Source organism: Dermacentor albipictus, chromosome 8, assembly GCF_038994185.2.
Source record: "Dermacentor albipictus isolate Rhodes 1998 colony chromosome 8, USDA_Dalb.pri_finalv2, whole genome shotgun sequence".
NCBI classification, from domain to species: Eukaryota; Metazoa; Arthropoda; class Arachnida; order Ixodida; family Ixodidae; genus Dermacentor; species Dermacentor albipictus.
This window is the reverse complement of record NC_091828.1, coordinates 120,558,485-120,574,856: the sequence shown is the minus strand read 5'-3', so window position 1 is coordinate 120,574,856 and position 16,372 is coordinate 120,558,485. Positions and strand designations below refer to the sequence as shown.

General features: G+C 48.3%; 1 protein-coding gene across 3 annotated transcripts in view; it reads left to right on the top strand.

The window, feature by feature from the left end:
- Positions 1 to 13,395, top strand: part of LOC139049115 (carbohydrate sulfotransferase 8-like) — a 142,575-nt gene extending 129,180 nt beyond the window's left edge. For all 3 annotated transcript variants that reach the window (XM_070524338.1, XM_070524336.1, XM_070524337.1), the window contains exons 2-4: positions 75 to 278; positions 4,116 to 4,283; positions 11,731 to 13,395. In XM_070524338.1, coding sequence (XP_070380439.1) covers positions 75 to 278; positions 4,116 to 4,283; positions 11,731 to 12,249 — 891 coding nt within the window. In that variant the 3' untranslated portion in view covers positions 12,250 to 13,395. The remainder of the gene's footprint in view (positions 1 to 74; positions 279 to 4,115; positions 4,284 to 11,730) is intronic.
- The last annotated feature ends 2,977 nt before the right edge of the window (positions 13,396 to 16,372 follow it).

Sequence of the window (16,372 nt, the reverse complement as noted above, 5' to 3'; positions counted from 1 at the left end):
TTTTTATTGGCGTTTATTCCTTCGTCCTTTTTTAACTACACGCTGTGTTACACGTGGGCCGCTCGGGTGTCCAGGAGGCGCAGGTCTGGTCCGAGCAGGCCCGCCGCGTGCGACTGCTGGAGGAAGCGTGCGCGAAAAAGGACCGCGACGTGCTGGGCCCGCACTACCTGGGCAGCCGCAGCAACCGTCGCCTCGGCAGGCCCACGCACTGCCCGCCCCGCCTGTGCCCCATCTTCGTGGACGACCGCCGGAAAGTGGCCCTCTGCTTCGTGCCCAAGGTGAGGCCATGTATTCATAACGGTAACAGCGCGAACAAGACGACGACGGAGCGAAAGGACACAAGACGAGCGCTCTTCCTGTCTCCTTTCGCTCCGTCGGCGTCTTGTTCGCGCTGTCACCATTATGAATGCATACCAACTCGCCCAACTTTCCACTTTAATGGGGGAATGTATAGTCGGTCTTGTCCGTGGATGCAAACCGATCACACACGCGCTGCACGTCACAGGTCAAACACTCGTATGTGCGCGCGAAGCAGACTGCACACGATACACGTTCGCGTTTGGTCCGAAGTACGACGTATCGTGCCAATCGGCTGCATCGAACAAGTTCACATCATATTTCATAAGGCTCCAGTATGGTCCGGCCGCCGGAGAGGCCATCTCTCAAGCGCGGTTTCGTGGGGACGATCACTTTAGGTGTATACGATCACTCTCGCGAGATTTCGTGTGACTCGGCACCTGTCGCGTCGGTGTCTGTACGACTGCCCCAGCAATCCTGAAGCGCTTTGAGAAGACAACGTGTTTGACGCTGTCCGAGGAGCCTGTGGTAGCTCGTAGACACCGATGCGTCAGGTGCCGAATCACGCGACATCTCGCCAAATTGATTGTGGACCAATGCCTCCCCGTGTCTACTCGCACGTCGTGTCGTAGGCCGCGCCGTCCAAGATTACTCGTACGGCAACAACCGCATCCAACAGGTTCAGCAGTCGGAGCGATCATCTTTCCTGAATTATCATTACCATCATCAGCCTGGTTAAGCCCACTGCAGGACAAAGGCCTCTCTCATACTTCTCCAACTTCCCCGGTCATGTACTAATTGTGGGCATGTCGTCCCTGCAAACTTCTTAATCTCATCCGCCCACCTAACTTTCTGCCGCCCTCTGCTACGCTTTCCTTCCCTTGGAATCCATTCCGTAACTGAGAATGCCTGCCAAACGCACCCCAGCCCGTTTTTATTCTTCTGATTATTTCAGTCTCATGATCCGGATCCGCAGTCACTATCTGCCCTTAGTAGATGTATTCCCTTGCCACTTCCAATGCCTCACTACCTATTGTAAACTGCTGTTCTCTTCCGAGACTGTTAAACATTACTTTAGTTTTCTGTAGATTAATTTTTAGACCCACCCTTCGGCTTTGCCTCTCCAGGTCAGTGAGCATGCATTGCAATTGGTCCCCTGAGTTACTAAGCAAGGCAATATCATCAGCCAATCGCAAGTTACTAGGATGCCTGAATAGGCGTCCTATATCGCACGTTGCGCCGTACCACGTGTCTGCAGTACAGAGACATGTTACGATGCGGCATCCGACACGACGCGCGGCGCAAGCATACCGTATAGACTCGTGTAAGAGCCGCACTTTTTTTTTTACACTTTTGACGAAGTGCGGCCCTTTCACGGGACTAGACCTTTTGGTCATAATGGTGCCGGTGCAGCCTTCACTTGGGCACACCCTGGATACCCGGGAGTACTACTGCTTCAGAGGTCAACGCGAAGCTCTCGCCATCCAGTAGCGGCACGCAGAAGTAGGCAGAGCGTGAAGTTTGTTGATAGGCGCGCGCGCGCGCCATGCGGGCACCGAACGCGATTGCTGTTATGTGGGAAATTTCTTTTTTCCAAATTCATCATCATCAGCCTGGTTACGCCCACTGCAGGGCAAAGGCCTCTCCCATACTTCTCCAACTACCCCGGTCATGTACTTATTGTGGCCATGTTGTCTCTGCAAACTTCTTAATCTCATCCGCCCACCTAACTTTCTACCGCCCCCTGCTACGCTTCCCTTCCCTTGGAATCCAGTCCGTAACACTTAATCACCACCGGTTATCTTCCCTCCTCATTACATGTCCTGCCCATACCCATTTCTTTTTCTTGATTTGAACTAAGATGTCATTAACTCGCGTTTGTTGCCTCACCGAATTTGCTCTTTTCTTATCCCTCAACGTTACACCCATCACTCTTCTTTCCATAGTTCGTTGCGTCGTCCTCAATTTAGGTAGAACGCTTTTCGTAAGCCTCCAGGTTTCTGCCCCGTATGTGAGTACTAATTATGTGCTACCAAGTTGGAGGTGCGGCACTTACACGGGTGCGGCCCTTACACGAGTCTATACGGTATGAGCTTCCGTCAAAAAGCTCCGTCGGGCGACGCGTAGGAAAGATGGCTGCTCCAAGTGCTTACGCTTGAGGACACACTTGAGGCGACTCGATCGCCTAACATTATTACGCATGCATTAAGCGCTTAATGCTCCAATAGCATATATAGCAGCAACTTTCGCTCGGGCCGTCACTGTTATTTCATTGTTTCCCTTCTCCTTCTCCAAAGCGCATTAAATGTGTAGCACGTGACATGACATCAGTAATCGGAAGGCCGCACACGGAGGTTATGCCGTGCGCTATCGGTGCGTTCGAATTGTTCATTTACGGTTTACAAAACGCGCAGTTATCGATACGAGTGTCGCCGACTTTCCAGATGACGTCACGCGACCAGCAGGTTGACAGCTTCTCACAAATTCAACACAAGCTCCGCCCACAAAGCCGCAATGCACCTGCCCGCTATGCCTCCGCGGCACACAGTTCGAGCAACACAGAAAGAAGTGCGCGGCTACATTGATGTCACGGCAATGAGCGAACGTAATTGGCTGGCAAATATGAGCTCGAGCTGCGTATTCCTAAGCTCACACAGACTTACAGCTATAGCCAACCAAGATTGAAACCAACCAGTGGTAAGTATAAACAGAGCACCGGAACAACTAGTACGCAGTAAATTGTGCTTTCTCTCATATTTAAACGGGTGTATTCGACAACTGAGGTGTATAGCGCGTTACCAGTGAATCGCATCAACGCGGCATACAAAGCTGAGGTCGACTGAGCCCCAGGCATGAATTCACCAACCCTAACCGTCGTCTGCTGTTTTCACTGTGCATGTTCTATAGCATCTCCCGTTAACGTACACGTCTTAAACAGTAATCACAACACTGATCCGAATATTCCATTCTGCAAAGTTAAGACGCAACCAAGGGTGAAAAAAAAAGCTTAAGGACAGGAAAGGGCTCTTGCTGTCCTAAAGCTTTTCTTTTCCTCCTTTGATTGCGTCTTGACTTCGGGGAATAAGAAGAACCAACTAGCCCAGCAGCACCTTCGGGGAATCATCATCATCATCATCAGCCTTTCTTACTTTGTTACTTTTGTCCTTTGTTACTTGGGAGAGCTTGCCTACTGGTTGCCTTGGTAATCTTCGTGGAATAAGATGAACCAACTAGCCCGTCAGCATCTTCAGCGAATCATCGTCATCAGACTTTGTTACTTTGTTACTTTTGTCTTTTGTTATCTGAAAGACCTTGCCCACTGGTTGCCTTGGTAATCTTCGGGGAATAAGATGAGCCAACTAGCCCTTCAGCATCTTCGGGGAATCATCATCAGCAGCAGCAGCAGCAGCAGCAGCAGCCTTTATACTTTGTTACTTTTGTCCTTTGTCACTTGGGAGAGCTTGCCTACTGGTTACCTTGGTAATCTTCAGGGAATAAGATGAACCAACTAACCCATCAGTATCTTCGGGGAATCATCGTCATCAGACTTTGTTACTTTGTTACTTTTGTCTTTTGTTATTTGGAAGAGGTTGCCTAATGGTTGCCTTGGTAATCTTCGGGGAATAAGATGAGCCAACTAGCCCATCAGCATCTTCGGGGAACCATCAGCAGCAGCAGCCTTTATTACTTTGTTACTTTTGTCCTTTGTCACTTGGGAGAGCTTGCCTACTGGTTGCCTTGGTAATCTTTGGGGAATAAGATGAACCAACTAGCCCAGCAACAAGCATTAATATGCACATTCCGTGCTGGCGGCGCAGGTGGCCTCGACATCGCTGAAGTCCCTGTTCGCCTCCCTGCTGCGGATCAACGCCACCTCCGGCAAAGGTGACGACGACGACGACGCACTGCACGCCTTGTTCAACGAGCGGGTCTTCCGGATCGGTCCCACACATTGGCCGCGCAGCAAGCTCCGCCAGTACACCAGGGTGAGTTTGTGAAGCTGTAAACACGCGTTCAGTCCAAAATTATTCAATCCGTCGGAGGGCTCCTATCTGAATACCTGGGAACGGAGAAATGGCTTTTCTCAGCGATTTGATGAGCTTTGTTGCACGAGAAAAAAAATAATCATAATGAATAAATAAAGTTAAGATCTTCAGAAGAAATTCACATTGGCCTAGTTGGTGTTTACTGCATATCGTATTGACCGCAAATAAAAAAAATCTGATGGCTGCAAGCATGAATATTTTTAGGACGTCGATTTTATTACAAAATTGCTGAAACTTGAAAATTTCGAAAAAAAGAAGGAACCTACCCATCAAGTTTAGAAACTAGCTCAGCAATAAATAAAACAGCATCAACAATCCTATGAAGTTCACCTAATAATACATCCAAAACGAGAAAAAAAATCACGTAATGCATTAATTTGTGAGTGGGACTTCTACAAAGCCTTCGGAAACGTAGAAATTTCACGTAAGTTGTAAATTCATATACAGAGTGGCAATGTTTAAGTTTCACGGAATTTTTAAAAATCACCTGTGGCAGATAGCATAATTATTGTCGTTGCGCTGGATTCTTCGAAGAGGCCCACAATAATAGCACGAGAAACACATATTGCACTAAGTGTCAAAACTTGACTAAATAATTTCTTAAAAAATTGCTTGACGGCACATATTGCAAATTACGATTCTTAGCTCTTCAGTTTGCAAGACGCATCCACTTGAATTTCCGGCATGACGCCACTTTCGAGATGTTATTCCCCGAAGTGTGCGACGAAATACATGGGCGTTCTAGTTACTTTTGCGCTTCAGTGCATAATAGTGCGTTTTCATTTTTTGTTCTTGAAGTAAGTGGACCAACAGCACGTGCATTTCTACGGGGAGTATTATGGCGCGTATCTCCAAACTGGCGCCATTCTGGAAATTCATTTCAAATGGGTGCGCCTGACAAACACACCGACTACAATTCGTAAATAGCAATGTGCCGTAAACAGTGTGAAGGCGAGCGATGGAAATTCAAGACGATGAGTAAAACGAGAATGAGGTGAAAGCGGGAACTGTGCCATAAAGTAATTAATTGTGAGGTTAATTAGTCACAGCTTATTAATTATTTGAATAATTATGCAATTTTTCAATCCAAATAATGTTCGCCTCTGAACAATCCAGCTCAAGCACTAGAATTATGTTATCTGCAACCAGCGATTTCAAAAACTCCATAAGACTTAAGAAGAAGCTTTAGCGCGGGTGCGTCTATCTAAATACATGTAAAAGGAGAATTCGTTTTTATCGGCAACCGCTGTACCAAATTTGATGAGGTTTGTTGCATTTAAAAGAAAAACGTAAGATCTAGCAATTGTTGGTTTGTAATCCTTGATTTAGATCAAGTTTTTACCAAAAAACGGCAGAAATCGAACATTTTCAGAAAGCGAAGCTATCAAGTTTACAACTACATCACTCAGCAAGAAAAAACGATAGCACAGTTCTGTGAATTGCACCTGATAGCACATCTAAAGCGGATAAAATAGATATGTTACACGTGAATCTAAAAAAAATCAGTAATATGGAATACAACTTTTGCAAAAACCTTGTACACAACGTAACAAATTCACGTCACATATAAATCGGCATATCGACTTTGCCCGCTTTGGATGATATAATGGATGACGTTTACAGAACCGCGATATCTGTTCTTGATGCAGAGCTATTAATTTATAAACTTCGTGACTTTCTCTTTCTCGAACTTCCGGATTTTGGAAAATCATTTTCACGAAATTCAGGCCCTAAGTCGTAATTCCGTTTCCAAATGTCTATAGAATTTCTCTTTCTCTTTCAAATGCAGCAAGTTTCATTAAAATCGGTCCAGAGGTTGTTTCAGAAAAACGTTTTTGCGTTTTACATGTATTTGAACACGCCGCGTAGGAGCTGGCCCGAGCTAAAGCTTCGTCTTAAGAGGAAACTATTGGTGAACAAGGCGTTAAGCACTCCTCGTACGTGGGTCGATCCCGAAGATAGTGCAATGCCGGCCCGACCCGCGGGGGAGGTGAACCAGGCGTTAAGAGGAAGCTTTAGCTCGGGGGCTCCTATCTAAATACATGTAAAAGGAGAATTCGTTTTTCTCAGCAACCACTGCACCAAATTATACGAGGTTTGTTGCATTTAAAAGAAAAACTTAAGTTCTAGTGACTGTTGGTTTCGAATTTTCGATCTAGGGCGTAAATTTTTTAATAAAAATTGGCAAAAATCCCAAATCTTCAGAAAACGAAGCTATCAGGTTTACAACTCCGTAACTCAGCAAGAAAAAATGATATCACAATTCTCCGAACGGCATCTGATAGCACATATACAGCGGACATTTGACATCTTGCGCATGAATCTTAAAAATCTTAATAATATGTAATTACAGCTTTTGCAGGACCCTCATAAATAACGTAACAAATTCACGTAGGATGTAAAATCACATATCAAATTTGTCCGCTTTGAATGATTTAATCGACGCCGTTTACAGAACCGCGATATCTGTTCTTGATGCAGACCTGTGAGTTTGTAAACTTCGTGCTTCTATGCTTTTTTTTTTTCAAATGGTCGAATATTTCAAAATATTTTAACAAAATTTATGCCCTAAATCGAAATTCCACTTCTAACATTCACAAGAATTTAACTTTCTCTCTCAAATGCAACAAATTTCATTAAAATCGGTCCCGGTGTTGTCTCAGAATAACGTTTTTGCGTTTTACATGTATTTGAATAGGCCGCGTCGGAGTTGGGCCCGAGCTAAAGCTTCCTCTTAAGCACTCCCCGTACGTGGGCCGATCCCGAAGGAAATGCAATGAGGGCCGGCCCGCGGGGGAGTTGAAGCAGGCGTTAAGCACTCTCCATACGTGGGCCGATCCCGAAGGTAGCGCAATGCCGGCCGGGCCCGTGGCAGAGTTGATGCAGGCTTTAAGCACTCCCCGTACGTGGGCCGATCCCAAAGGTAGCGCAATGCCGGCCCGGCCCACAGCGGAGGTGAAGCAAAAAGAGGGATAAATAAAGTTTTTCATCAGGCGTTTAGCACTCCCCACATGTGGGCCGATCCCGAAGGTAGTGCAATGCCGACCCGACCCGCGGCGTAGGTGAAGCAGGCGTTAGGCACTCCCCGTACGTGGGCCTATCCCGAAGATAGTAGGGAGTTTTAGTTTAGAGGACGCAAGCGGCTTGCGTAGGCAAAAAGTTGGGGCGACGGTACTGCGCATGCGCATATGGTTCTGCGCATGCGCAGTACCGTCTCCCCTAGTTTTTGCGTACGCAAGCCGCTTGCGTCCCTTAAACTAAACCTCCCGAGTGCAATGCCGGCCCGACCCGCTGCGGAGGGGAAGCAGGCGTTAATTACTTCCCATACGTGGGCCAATCCCGAAGATTGTGCAATACCGGCCCGACCCGTGGCGGAGGTGATGCAGGCGTTAAGCACTCCCCACACGTGCACCGATCCCGAAGCTAGTGCAATGCCTGCCCGACCCGCAGCGGAGGTGATGCAGGCGTTAAGCACTCCCCACACGTGGGCCTATCCCGAAGATAGTAGGGAGTTTTAGGTTAGGGGACGCAAGCGGCTTGCGTAGGCAAAACGTTGGGGCGACGGTACTGCGCATGCGCAGTACCGTCTCCCCTAGTTTTTGCGTACGCAAGCCGCTTGCGTCCCTTAAACTAAACCTCTCCAGTGCAATGCCGGCCCGACCCGCAGCGGAGCTAGAAGCAGGCGTTTAGCACTCCCCACATGTGGGCCGATCCCGAAGGTCTTGCAATGCCGGCCCGGCCCGCGGGGGAGGTGATACAGGCGTTAAGCACTCCCCACACGTGGGCCTATCCCGAAGATAGTAGGGAGTTTTCGTTTAGGGGACGCAAGCCGCTTGCGTCCCTTAAACTAAACCTCTCCAGTGCAACCGGCCCGACCCGCTGCATAGGTGAAGCAGGCGTTGAGAGGAAGCTTTAGCTCGGGCGCTCCTATCTAAATTCATGTAAAAGGAGAATTCGTTTTTCTCGGCAACCACTGCACTAACTTTGACGAGGTTTCTTGCATTTAAAAGAAAAACCTAAATTCTGGTGACTGTTAGTTTCGAATTTTCGATATAAGTTGTCAATCTTTTATTAAAAATTGGCAAAAATCACAAATCTACAGAAAACGAGACTATCAAGTTTACAACTCCATAACTCAACAAGAAAACGTGATATCGCAATTCTCCGAACTGCATCTGATGGCACATATAAAGCGGACAAATTTGACATCTTGCGCTTGAATCTTAAAAATTTTAATAATATGTAAAACAGCTTTTGCAGGACCCTCATAAACAACGTAACAAATTCACGTAGGATGTAAAATCACATATCAAATTTGTCCGCTTTGAATGATCTAATGGACGCTGTTTACAGAACCGCGATATCTGTTCTTGATGTAGACCTGTGAGTTTCTAAACTTCGTGCTTCTAATTGTTTTCAAATAGTCGAATATTTCAAAATATTTTAACAAAATTCATGCCCTAAATCGAAATTCCACTTCCAGCAATCACTAGAATTTGACTTTCTCTCTCAAATGCAACTAATTTCATTAAAGTCGGTCCCGGGGTTGTCTGAGAATAACGTTTTTTGCGTTTTACATGTATTTGAATAGGCCGCGTCGGAGTTGGGCCCGAGCTAAAGCTTCCTCTTAAGCACTCCCCGTACGTGGCCGATCCCGAAGGTAGTGCGATGCCGGCCCGGCCAGCCGCGGAGTTGAAGCAGGCGTTAAGCACTCTCCATACGTGGGCCGATCCCGAAGGTAGTGCAATGCCGGCCGAGCCCGTGGCAGAGTTGATGCAGACTTTAAGCACTCCCCGTACGTGGGCCGATCCCGAAGGTATTGCAATGCCGGCCCGGCCCGCAGCGGAGGTGAAGCAGGCGTTTAGCACTCCCACATGTGGGCCGATCCCGAAGGTAGTGCAATCCCGGCCCGACCCGCGGCGTAGGTGAAGCAGGCATTAGGCACTCCACGTACGTGGGCCTATCCAGAAGATAGTAGGGAGCTTTCGGTCAGGGGACGCAAGCGGCTTGCGTAGGCAAAAAGTTTGGTCGATGGTACTGCGCATGCGCAGATGGTTCTGCGCATGCCCAGTACCGTCTCCCCTAGTTTTTGCGTACGCAAGCCGCTTGCGTCCCCTAAACTAAACCTCTCCAGTTCAATGCCGGCCCGACCCGCTGCGGAGGTGAAGCAGGCGTTAACTACTTCCCATACGTGGGCCAATCCCGAAGATAGTGCAACGCCGGCCTAATCCGCGGCGGAGTTGAAGCAGGTGTTGAGAGGAAGCTTTAGCTCGGGCGCTCCTATCTAAATACATGTAAAAGGAGAATTCGTTTTTCTCGGCAACAACTGCACTAAATGTGACGAGGTTTGTTGCATTTAAAACAAAAACCTAAATCCTAGTGACTGTTAGTTTCGAATTTTCGATATAAGTTGTCAATTTTTTATTACAAATTGGCAAAAATCACAAATCTTCAGAAAACGAAACTATGAAGTTTACAACTCCGTAACTCAGCAAGAAAAAGTGATATCGCAATTCTGCGAATTGCGTCTGATAGTACATATAAAGCGGACAAATTTGACATCTTTCACATGAATCTTAAAAATTTTAATAATATGTAATTACAACTTTTGCAGGACCCTTATAAACAACGTAACATATTCACGTAGGATGTAAAATCACATATCAAATTTGTCCGCTTTGAATGATCTAATGGATGCCGTTTAGAGAACCACGATATCTGTTCTTGATGCAGACCTGTGACTGTAAACTTCGTGCTTCTATATTTTTTCAAATGGTCGAATATTTCAAAATATTTTAACAAAATTTAAGCCCTAAATCGAAATCCCACTTGCAACATTCACTAGAATTTAACTTTCTCTCTCTAATGCATCAAATTTCATTAATATCCGTCCCGGAGTTGTCTCAGAATAACGTTTTTGCGTTTTACATGTATTTGAATAGGCCGCGTCGGAGTTGGGCCCGAGCTAAAGCTTCCTCTTAAGCACTCCCCGTACGTGGGCCGATCTCAAAGATAGTGCAATGCCGAACCGACCCGCGGCGGAGCTACACCTCACTCGTCATCCTTCGTCACAGAGTGGAAGGGCACTGAGTTGGTTTATAAATAGCCATGGAATCCTTCCAAAAAATATACAGAATGCACTTTACAAATTTTCCGTACCTACGTGCTACGTGGCACTACTTGTATCGTATATTGAATATCTGTAGCGTTACAAAAATGAGGGGTACCAACATGGCTGCGCCTTTGCGGTTGCCACGTTTTTCGTGCAGCTATTTCCTCTAGAGTATACTAACGCTACATATGTTGCCTTGATGCACGCCTCCTTTCTTTCGTGCCCGAATGTACGAGATCACGTGCTCGAGCACGCGCTATACTCTATACGGCAGGGACCGAGGAAGAGAGCCCGACCCTCCTCCTTCATCCCGGCCGTGGCTGCCCCCAACTAATGTTCCTAGATGTACCCGCAGCGGCCAGCACGCGTGCCCGCATATGCGGCCCGCTCGCCGTTGCTGCGGGTGACAGGGAGAGCACGCGAGGGCCCGCCGAGATGGCTAGTGTAAAGCCCCTTAAACTTCGTAATGTAGTGACACTCTCCTCCTTTACTCATCTTCGTTTCTCCTCTTTTTCACGCTCCCTCCTCGACCGTGGCGCCGTCTACACCGCTCGAGCGTAGCAACGCCGCCAACATGTACTCCTCACCACTCCGCAGACGCTTCTCGAGCGAAAATGGCGCTGAAGCGCGGAGCCAAGGCCCACGTGATGCTATTAGGCCAATAGCGACGCGACGTCGGCCTCGGCCAGAGCGTGCGGGGAGGAGGCGGCGGCATTCTTCAAAGCGTGGCGCTACTTTACGAAATTTAATGCATAGGGTTTCCTACAAAACAAGTAATTTTTGTAGGAAACTATATGGTTTAAGGGTCTTTGGGCCAGTGGTTCCATGCGCGCCGTCTTGAACTCTGAACTCTGCAGACGCGGCACAGTTGAAATGGAGAACCGAGCGGCAGGCGCGCTCCTCGTAGCCGGCGCTTTCGTCAGACCACCGTTGCGACTGGCGAGTGGTCGCGGTCGTTGAGTGAGATTCATGTCTGTCAGCGCGCGCCGTGACACCGGGCCTGTTAATTTAGCGAGCGAATATTCACTGCGATGTATCGACCTAAAAAAAACTACGAAATTTAATTCGTGTAATTGTCCAATTCCTTGCGATCGCTATCAATGCCTTTGGGGCGAAAATGCGATTTTTTTTTCTGGTACGAAACTTTATGACCGTGCACAGACCCAACAGCTCACCGATCTCTTCGCCCACTGACTTACACTCACTTGACCTAAACGCACTTGAGCGCTCACTCACTCGCCGACTCACTCACTGTCACATCGCTTCGAAACGCAGGTGCTTTTCGTGCGGCATCCCTTCGAGCGTCTAGTCTCGGCCTTCGAGGACAAGGCCGGCGGACCCAGGGACCGCGAGCGCTTCTTCTACGACGTCTACTGGGACCGCATCATGGCCGGCAACGGAAGCAGCAACGCCACGGGCAACTCGACCCGCGTCACGTTCCCGCAGTTCGTGGACTACTTACTCCGGGTCCCGGTCTCCCAGTGGGACGACCACTGGGCGCCGTTCTACTCGCGCTGCGAACCGTGCCTGTTCCGGTACAACTTCGTCGGCCACCTGGAGACGGCCGGCAGGGACATGGCGCTGCTGTGGCGACGCATGGGCCTGCCCCCGCCCGACTCCTCAACGCTGGAGCGGCGTAACGCGAAGCCTCGGCGGCATCGGCGCTACTTCGACCAGTTGACGGCAAGTCAGGTGGACGGACTGTACCGGCGGTACTTCTACGACTTCGTGCTTTTCGGCTACGACCACCGCGGCTACCTCAGTCCCGAGGGAACGCCACTGCGGACGCGGTAGTGATGGTCTCGTCCCCTAATTGGCGCAACCATATAGTGAGAAACTCTATGGAGCAACCATTTTACGTTGCGCGGAAACAGGACTGCGTGTGAACGAGGCCTGGCGTGTGGACCACTGTGTAGGCCATGTGATTTACCGCATGACACGCCGATTAAGCAGCATCGAGACACGTGGTACGACGCGTGGCCATAGAATAAGGAACCGTATATTGAGCGGCTCGTCGAAGAGTTGCTCCACCTGTCGAAATCTGGAAGGAAAAAGTATTCACTCGAACGTGACGTGAAGCGGGATCGGATATGTCGGATATGCCTTTTCGTAAAACTTGCACCTCATGGCACCATGCTTACATGTTGGACGTATCCTCTTCGGTCCCACGAATGCACAGATGCAAACCATTTTTTGTGAAGCTCTTTTATTTGGCTTCCTGACCATAGAAACGAACACAGAAAATTTTGAAATGCGGGAAATTAAACGATTGTATCAAAATTTGATGGTACCCATTTGGTACTCTGGGTCTCAGCATGTCAGAAATGCGAGGAAGCGGTTGCGGTTCTGCAAACATAGAAAAACATGGCACTCTGACTCTTGATTTCCACCACATCCTGGGCAGCGGCACTTCTTTGATATGGAAGCCTTTCGTGTTGAAGGAAGCGCCAAATCTGGTCGTACCGCACTTCCATCAGGTGGAAGTGGGATAATCTTGCTGCGCTTCACTGCTCTCTGTGAGGGTAGCTCCTTAATTTCTGAAGTCTGGCCTGATCTTAGCTGCATACCAGTGTCAGCTTTGAGGAGTACGTTGGCTATGTTAACTCTGAATGCTGAAAGATCAAGTCTTTCTTTATCTGGAGTCAGCGCCCTTTCGCAGTCTCTCTGGTATTCGATCCAAATTCGACAGTACGAGATGTAGCGATCGATTTGGTCGACTCCTCCCATGTTTCCATTTGCTGACCACGTCTGACTGCGTGACATCAATTTTTTTCATATTTTATCCATCTCTTGCATTTGCCTTCCGGCTCAATCTCTAATGCAGTGGAAAGGAGAAGGACTGGTTTGGTGTCCTTCCACATTAAGCTACACATTATCACTCCGAATTTTACAGCGCAATTGCCAAAGCTGCATTCACCCAATAAAAATGTTTATTCTCTCTCTCTCTGTCCTCGTTGCATCGACTTGTCTTGAGGCATTGCTGCTGCTACGCCTCCTGTTCTGTTTGCCATCACAGTAGCTGTGAGGAATACCTTCTTCTCAAGGAGGTAGTCAGCGGGCTTGAAACCAGTGAAATATATATCAGTAAAAATAAACGTTGGGTCACGCCTTCTGTCCCTACAAGCTTTTTCACTACACTGGCTCCCAGGCCCAGCTGCTTCAGATCCTCCTCTCGGACAGTTCCCCTTCCCGACGTAAACGACAAAGTCAAGGACAAGGCCACCAGCTGATGCCATAGCAAAATTCTTTTAGGCCAAGAGGGCTCGGATTACTGAAGGCGAGATATGCCTCTTGCGGTAAGATGGATTTGAACGCGCAAATTTTGATTCGTATGTGAGCTGCAGTCTTTGAAACTTTCATACCCATTCGGATACCCGGAAACCGAGAAAGCTATATTTGTTGGATGCGGAGTTGTAGTGTACGTCCGATCACTCCCGGAATCGTACAGTTTTGTGTCTTCTGCTTCGCACTTCGACCGTAATGACGACATGATTATCGCGCCATGACGCGCGATATCTACGCGTCGACGTCCAGTGACGCCAGGGCCTTAAGAAAGGCGGCCCCCATGAGATCCATGAGGATGCCAGTTTGAGGCATTGTTGTGAAGCTAATGTCGTCAGGCCGGTGCCAACTAAGACGTGCACACCCATGCAGGCGCACGTGTTAATTTAGAGTGGGCCAGCAGCCGACCAGCTTTCGCGGTACGCCATAGGGCCCCAAGTGCGAACCGCGGATGCAAGCTACTACGAGGCTGCGAACATAGCGAGGGCACCACGCTGCGTGAATATGTTAGTAGAGACTTTAAGCCTATCCGCTATTCCGGCAAACGGGGGCGGTTTGGGCGGATTGCCGGATTTGCGGAGGCGTAAACGTGAGCGGCCAGAGCGGTGCAGCCGCCTGGTGGCGTAGAGTTCAACCAGACAAACACAGAGCTAAAACTGCAGTAACCCACTATATTCTGCTTCGCTGCTGGTGCAAGTTTTTTGCAGCGGCGTAACAGTGAACACGATTACGCCGCTGTCGAAAATTTACACCAGCAGCTAAGCATAATGTAGTAATTAGCTTTGTGTTAGTGTGGTTGAGCTTTGCGCCACCAGCTGGCGCCACCAATCTGGCCGCTCACGTCCCCGCTAAACCGGCAAACCGCCCGCGCTTGCCGGAATATCGGACGCACTAAAATTCTCTAGTGTTTGCTCGATAACCATGCACCATCACGCCTTCTTGCGTTTACGTCACTTCCTGGCGCTACACCGTACACACACGCACAACTTTCTGTGGCTATGGAGGGAAAGCTACGGGGGTGGAGGATCTGCCCATGTGTTACCGCGCCAAGTAGTCCGCCAGCGTTTGACAGCGTGGCAGGTATCGCGTTTGCTCAGACGTGGAAAGGAAAAGCCGCAAGATAAGTAAACTTTTACATTCAGTTGTGCGTTTTGTCTTATTTAACTGTTGCTGATAAGGTGTTCGTTTTCTCTTCCACAGCTTTAACTAACGTGGATGAAAACATGGGACTCTTTTCAGAAGCGCTCTCATTTGAGCGCGCTTTGCCTCCGTATCTTTCCCTTCATAGCCACAGAAAGCTGACCGCGAGTAGCCTTATGTGCCAAACGCCGCAATTCTCGGGCCCACCTCCGACGGGGCCTATTCAAATACATGTGAAATGCAGAAACGCTTTTCTGATATAACCCTAACGCCAGTGTCAACTCGATCCGCTCGCCACTCAGCCGGTTTGATTTCCAAGCGCCGCTCACGGCCCGCAGTTCCATTCGTCAAGCGCCGTGACGCTGCTCAAGAAGCACTCTTGCTGCGCGGAGAAGCCGTCACTAAATATGCATGGTGTACTGGAATGGGGCGATGTGTCGTCCGTACCAACGTTACTAGACTAGGTTCAGTTTTCAAACTCCCGTGACTGCGTGGACCATAGAGTTTCTAAAAATACCCTAGAGGGAAATGTGGCGCTAGTGTCTACGGGGTTTCTCATGAGCGTCGCCTCAACCTACATGGGAATGATGGGAAGTACAGGCTTCGGATCGACTTCGGTCTTTCGACTAGTGGCGTTTGCTTCTGGCGCAGTAAACAACGCTATACTCAAATATTATCACGTAAAATATAATTCTATTTCTGCAGTATGTTATATAATGCACAACACGCTACATAAACTTTGCATGACTTTGAGATGGAAGCATGATTTACTATGGTTTGTCAGCAGGACACACCAGGGTATGCATACTTGTGCAATTCTGTTCCTAATTTGACGCCAAAAAATAATTATTTATTCATTTTTGCAATAGCAAAACAACCGTGCATGTACCTATATAAAAATACTCATCAAGTATTTCTGGAAATAAAAATGTATTGTGACAAAACGTTGCGCCCTTGAGAGGAATGCTACAAGTGTCGTCTGCTACGACGCCTGCTCGCTGCAAACGCGAGACTTTTCTCGCAGACGACAGGCACTTGCGAACTCTCTTGCTCTTTCGAAAGGTTGCGTCGCCTGTCACAATTGCTGAACGTCTTCAAGTACTTTTAAGCACATCTGCTGCAGTGCTAGCTAGGACGCTAGTGGCCTCCTACGAGTATGCTCCATCATATTTTATATTGGCGTACCGCTTCCGAAGCGTTACAGCGTGGCTTTGTGGGTACCCATTGTGTGACACTAGACTACAGCTAGGAAGCAGCTATCTTTCCTACCACATGTAAGTTTGTGATCTCAAAGTCCTAAAACACGCATTTCAATGTGCACACAAACGAGCACATAATGAAGCCCTCAATAAAACTTGATTGTCAAGCCACTAGAAGTACAATTGTATATGTCTTGATCACTAGTGCCTTCTTTGTTCTATTCTGAAGTTTCATAAAGCACGTAACGCTACAGTGCCAACCTAACACACTTAACAAGCAAAGGTCCAAACGCTCA